The sequence below is a fragment of the Rissa tridactyla genome, chromosome 8 (genome assembly GCF_028500815.1).
Source record: "Rissa tridactyla isolate bRisTri1 chromosome 8, bRisTri1.patW.cur.20221130, whole genome shotgun sequence".
NCBI classification, from domain to species: domain Eukaryota; kingdom Metazoa; phylum Chordata; class Aves; order Charadriiformes; family Laridae; genus Rissa; species Rissa tridactyla.
In genome coordinates, this window is record NC_071473.1 from 38,105,905 (window position 1) to 38,111,904 (window position 6,000).

The 6,000-nt window shown below is 40.5% G+C and overlaps 1 protein-coding gene across 2 annotated transcripts in view; it reads left to right on the top strand.

The window, feature by feature from the left end:
• GTF2B (general transcription factor IIB) overlaps positions 1–5,716 on the top strand; it is a 28,157-nt gene extending 22,441 nt beyond the window's left edge. For both annotated transcript variants that reach the window (XM_054211625.1, XM_054211624.1), the window contains exons 4-7: positions 2,797–2,943; positions 3,080–3,209; positions 3,826–4,107; positions 5,472–5,716. In XM_054211625.1, coding sequence (XP_054067600.1) covers positions 2,797–2,943; positions 3,080–3,209; positions 3,826–4,107; positions 5,472–5,605 — 693 coding nt within the window. In that variant the 3' untranslated portion in view covers positions 5,606–5,716. The remainder of the gene's footprint in view (positions 1–2,796; positions 2,944–3,079; positions 3,210–3,825; positions 4,108–5,471) is intronic.
• The last annotated feature ends 284 nt before the right edge of the window (positions 5,717–6,000 follow it).

Consider the following 6,000-nt stretch of genomic DNA (forward strand, 5'->3'; position numbering starts at 1 on the left):
AGATGGTAAAGATATGAGTAGACGTCTCTTAAAGGCCACAACAGTAAAACACACAATTCTTAAAGTCTGATTTCAGTTAAAACTGTATGGCTTCTGTTTGTTCCATGAAAGGAAAGGGACACCTAATGTGATTGTCAAGAGCTGAAGCCAACAAAGCTTTGTCCCTTGACTGAAAGCTCCAGAAGGAAAGTAGATGGTGCATTTAAATTGCTATGGTTTATTTAAGCGGTTGAGAAGGAAGAGTCTTTTCCAGCTCTTTTATAGGTGTGAGCTGTATATTGGGTATGGCTTTGGGGGAGTGCTCATACCGACAGGGTAAAATCCTTTGGCTAACAGTACTTGCCTGTTGGTAATTTCAATATAGTAAGCATATAATAATCAGACATAAGCAAACATTAAAAGGAAAAGGTAACTGTGAGTACCAGCAAGAAAGTAAAAAATAAGAGATGAAGGAGAACCATTACAAAAAAAATTTAAATTTTTTAGGTGCCATATACTGAGCCAGGGAAAATCTCCGCGGTGAAGGGGAATATTTGATGTCCCCAGGACAGAGCAGTGTTTCATGGTAAAGGACTATCTGGTGTGAAGCCTGCATAGACAGGGACTGGGTGCTTCTGTGAGGGTTGATAGCCTTTGTCTGTGGTCACCCTTCTGGCAGCTACAAGATTTTGAGCACATGCAGTTCCTGTAAGCATTTGTGCGTAGCGCTAGCGTAGGAGGCCATAACGCGCATTAATGTTGTAATGTCTTGCAGGGAACAGGGTTAAGAGTGATGGCCAGGAAAGGAGCCTTTTGACCTGAGGCTTGTGTATATTTTAGGCCAAGGAAAGTTGTTCCGTCATTTCCGAAAGGAAGGTCTAGTGTTGCAGATACATTTGTAATGCTGTTTGTGGCCTAAAGTTTGTTGTGCTTGATTCTTGCTCTTTGTTGGCCTTTAAACCTTACCTGAGAACCTTTGGGTAGTTGGTAGTTCATCCAGTCAAGGAAGTAGGGTTGCCTTTGGAGCAGCCCTCTGCTGTGTTGGTGCCAGGATCATTTCTGGGTGTTTTTTTCATCTGAAAGGATGTTTGAAGGAGTAGAAAAAAACCAAGAACAGTCTTGGAAGCTAGCATCTGTCATAGAGGGGCCTGTTCAAGGGGCTAGGGAAGCTTGCGAGGAGGCTTCTGTGCTGGCTCCTCGATCTCCACAGCAGTCCCAAAGTGTGTGTGCGTCCCGGACACGGGTCTCGACAGTAGAGGTATCCACTGAGCTCGTCAGAAATGGCGTGTTACTGGAATCCTTGGATGTAGGGAAGTGGAACAGTGTACATGAATGGTCAAGAGTGAGCGTTATTAGCGTCAGACAAAGAACATGTATTAAATGTGGATGTGTACCAGGGGGAGATTATAAAATCAGAGGCTGTTTTAAAATAGAAGGGCAATTCCCAAGAATGTGGATCAGGAAAGAAGAAATGAGCTCTGACTCCATCTGGGCAGCTCAGAGGAATAAGGTGGTGCCAGGGTGTGGTCTGCCCTTTGTCTACTATATCCTGGTCCCACTTTGTACCACGTGGGCATCCTCATATATTCCCGAGTCTTCAACTTGTGTGCAAGTGCTGGATATGAACAGCCAGGTTAGCAGTCAGTCATAGATCAGGATCTGCTTTATGCTTACTGTTTTTGGCAAAACAGAACAGTGTAGTAGTCTGTCTGCAGCAGCCACATCAGCTTGTTTAAATGACCAAATCTGTCTGCAGTGGAAGTTGGACGTCCCTGCCCAGCTAAATTGTTGGAAGGTGCCAGCAAGGAATAAATGCTTGCTGATTCAGGGAATCCAGGTTTCTACTCGTGATATGGAATTGTTGTGAAGAAGCATTTTCCACTTGTGAGAACTCATGGTCCCTCACACTGCAACAGAAAGCACATAAGCAGGCAATATAAATTACAGACATTGCTCTTCTGAACTTACAGGCCATGTTGTCATCGGCTATTACTAATCTGACATGGCATTATTTGTTAAAGGCATGTTTCAGGCTGATGGCTAATTGAAGACCTTAAACATTTTAGACCCTCGTAGTTGGACAAAATTGATTGCATGTTTAATAGAAGTATGCAATATGTACTATCAGTTGTAAGGTACCAAAAAAAAGTGCATGTTGTGAAGTTGCCAGATTGAGCTGGTAGCTCCTCTCTTAAGACATCAGGCTTTTCTTTTAAGAGGTTCATGGTTTTCCTGTGATGGCAAAATATATGGATTTTTACATTTTGCTACAATTAAGGCTTGCAACTGCTAGCCAGGCACAGTATCAAATTGGTTTTGAATAGGTCATTGGTTTGGATGTCCTCTTTGCCCATGTCTTCGTTTTCATAGCCGAGTTATTGTAACAACTGTCTCCAGTTGGCCATAAAACTTTGTCTTTCCGACTCGCCGGTCTGCCACAGCGCAGATGCAGCTCAAGTGACATATGGGTTGCATAAAATCTAATCTTGGACCTCATCGTTGGTGACTGAAGTATTGAGACACACACATCAGCTACATATTATTCATTTTATTCTTTAGACTATTGTTACGTTAGGAAAGAAAAATCCCTGTGTAATCTGTGGTCCTTGGAAATCAATTCATGATTTGAGACTTGTGCAAAGTATAGAACCTGATGTTTGGAACAACACTCGATTGTATGATTTGCTTCGGTGATGTTTATTTGCACAACTGTTCAAACTGAATGCCTTGATTAAGATGTATTTTGCTGGGACGTGCTTGCTCTTGAAATGAGGAAGTTGCTTGTATTTTATTGACAATAAAAATTTTTCTTCTTAGGGCACAGGTGCAGCAAGTTTTGATGAATTTGGGAATTCAAAGTACCAAAATCGCAGAACTATGAGCAGCTCTGATCGTGCAATGATGAATGCTTTTAAAGAAATTACGAACATGGCAGACAGAATCAACCTCCCTAGAAATATAGTTGTAAGTTCATGTCTCCCTTCCTTAAATTGTTCTGGCATTGACTTAGTTAGCATAATATAATGAGCACATGAATTTTTGATATTGCTGCTAATTAAATGGCCTAGAGTTAATTAAATTTAGTCTTCTTGCTTTGAAGGATCGAACAAATAATTTATTCAAGCAAGTGTATGAGCAAAAGAGCCTGAAGGGAAGGAGTAATGATGCTATTGCTTCTGCTTGTCTCTACATAGCCTGTAGGCAAGAGGGTGTTCCAAGAACATTTAAAGGTAAGTTTTCAGTGATACAGATTCAATTTTGCTGTGAAGTAAAGGTCTAGTTACTCTTACTGCAGGAGGTTGGTTTTCTCATTCCTGGACTTTGCGGAATTGGTTGTTCTCAGCTACAGCTCACCCTTGGCGGGAGGGTAGGAGGGAGTCTGGAAATCTGTTATATTCGTGAAGTGAGTAGGTTCTTAGGCATGGGATCTCTGGTGATAATGCATTTAAAAAAAAAAAAGGGCATTTGAAAGTCATTCTGAGCATTGGTGAAAATTAAAAGATATTGCTTAGATCAGAGGATGATGGGGACTATTGTAAGTGAATTTGAACCAACGTTTCTGCAGTAAATATGTGCAGCTTTTCCCTGACAGGGATACAGCTTTTTTTGGCATTGAGTACAAAATTTCCCTTACTGAGCAAGATGGGTGTATTTTTTTCCTTATGAAGAACGTACACTGACTGAAACTATTTGGAAGTTTCACAAATGTGCAAAGCTTATTTAGTGATGGTGGCCTTCATGACATTGGCCTTTTTTGTGGGTCTTAATATATTGAGAATCAAATTGGATTATTTTGGGGGAGCAAATGCTGTCAAGCCTAAAGTTTAATTTTCGCTTCTTGTTTAGAAATATGTGCAGTGTCCAGGATTTCAAAGAAGGAAATAGGCCGGTGTTTTAAGCTTATTTTGAAAGCTCTTGAAACCAGTGTTGATCTGATTACAACTGGAGACTTCATGTCAAGATTCTGTTCCAATCTGGGTCTTCCCAAACAAGTGCAAATGGCAGCAACACATATTGCCCGTAAAGCTGTGGAATTAGATTTGGTTCCTGGGAGAAGCCCTATCTCTGTCGCAGCTGCAGCTATTTATATGGCATCACAAGCTTCTGCAGAGAAAAGGACACAAAAAGGTAAAAATTCACTTTTCTTTTTTTTCTCCTTATCTCTTGCTGCTTGAAAGAGAATTCAATATTACTGCAAAACTTGGATGAAGTCTGTGCAGGTGGTGATAAGCTGCCATTCTAATTGCGTACAGCAAGGACCAAACCGGGATGTCCCACTCCCCCCATTGAAAATTGGGTAATTGGTTATGCTCAATCTAAACTGAGTTCACTTTCTTTGGGCACTAGGAGTTGGATTCTTGAATGCAATAGAGCAGTGCATTCAAATGAGCATAATTTTAACTTTACCTGGGCTTGGCCGTGGATCACCTTTGGCATTACTCTCTTCTGGAAGGGTAGCCCTTAGGAAGCCGGTGGAGAGTTCTGGGCTGTTGTTGGCCTTCAGAGCAGCATGGATCGGCCTCGGGGCTCAAAGAGAATCAGGCCCATGTACAGGCTGCGCATGGGGGAAGGAAGGGACCTTAGGCTGCGGTGGTTAGAACTTGGTGCAACAAATGGATCCAAGTGCTGGTAGCTGGCTGTGGAACATCCACTGATGTGTCTAGTCCAGTTTAGATCAGAAATGTTAAAAATGTAAAAATTTCCTAGTAGAGATCTGCTTTTAGGTAAAGAATAGCCTTTATCTGTCAGATTATAATGCTTTGTTCTGCATTGATCACTGCTTATTCTGTCCCTGGAGCTTTTATCATGTTGGCAGTTTCCTGGGCCTTCATCCTTGCTCACCTTGAGCTAGCGGATTATGTCTCTTAAGAGTGATCGTTTAAAAAATACAGCTGCCTGCCGTGGTTACAGACATGACTCCATACTTCTTCGGTGTCCTCGGACAATGCTGAAGGCTTTCATGCACTTCAAGGTTGAAATTCCAAACTTGGTTAAATCTTGGATAAATTTAAGTTTCTGTGCATCTCAAACAAATGTTTCCTTTGCTTGTTAACCAGTAGTTTGCTCTGTGCCTCTTAACTTCATGCGTAGCTGAAGGTATTCCTCTTTGCCTATGCTTAAGTTTTCTGCTGGTTTTGCTTAGATTTAATGAAAGCGCAAAACCGAAGATCCTGATGTTGATGATGATTTATTAGAATGTTGCTGGGCACGCATAGACTTTGCAGTAGATGATTTTAATGACTTTTGCACTCTTGGCCCTCTGTCAATTTGAAACTGCTGTTATTCCATGATTGATAGCGTAAGTTGAATTATCGTATGTGAGAAGAGACTTATATGTAAAATATTAGTCACAGAAGTATTTTTTTCCAGGCTTTTGGGAGAGTTACAAATTAACCTAATCGTACAGCACTTCTCGATAAATTATGCTTGCTGGTTTCTTCAATACAAATGGCAAAAGTAAAAACTAATCACTTGTCTGCTTTTTGTCTTAGAAATTGGTGATATTGCTGGTGTGGCTGATGTTACGATTAGACAATCGTACAGGCTGATCTATCCTCGAGCTCCAGATCTCTTCCCAGCAGACTTCAAGTTTGATACCCCAGTAGACAAACTACCACAGCTGTGAAATTGCAGAGGGTTACTTTTAATTTCTATTAAAAAAAAAAAAAAACAAACCCAAACCAACAACTACAAACTTTTGATTTTTGCCTATAATAAAGGATGTACAAAGTGTTAATATTGAGTCTTCATGTTGTGGAACTGGAGGATATGGCGATGGAGCATAACTGCTGGAACGCAGCACACATTCCAAGGGTAAACGAGCTCATTGTGTGGCATTTTGTATGTATATATTAGTGGAAGTAAATATTTAATAACTGTTGCAACAAACTTAATTTCATATTGTTGTACTTATTTAGATTTCTTTTGTAGGGATCTAGTAAGATGTATTTTGGAAAATTGAAAATAATATGTAATTCCCAAATAAACTGTTTTCCAAAAACACTTAACCATTTTGTGAAT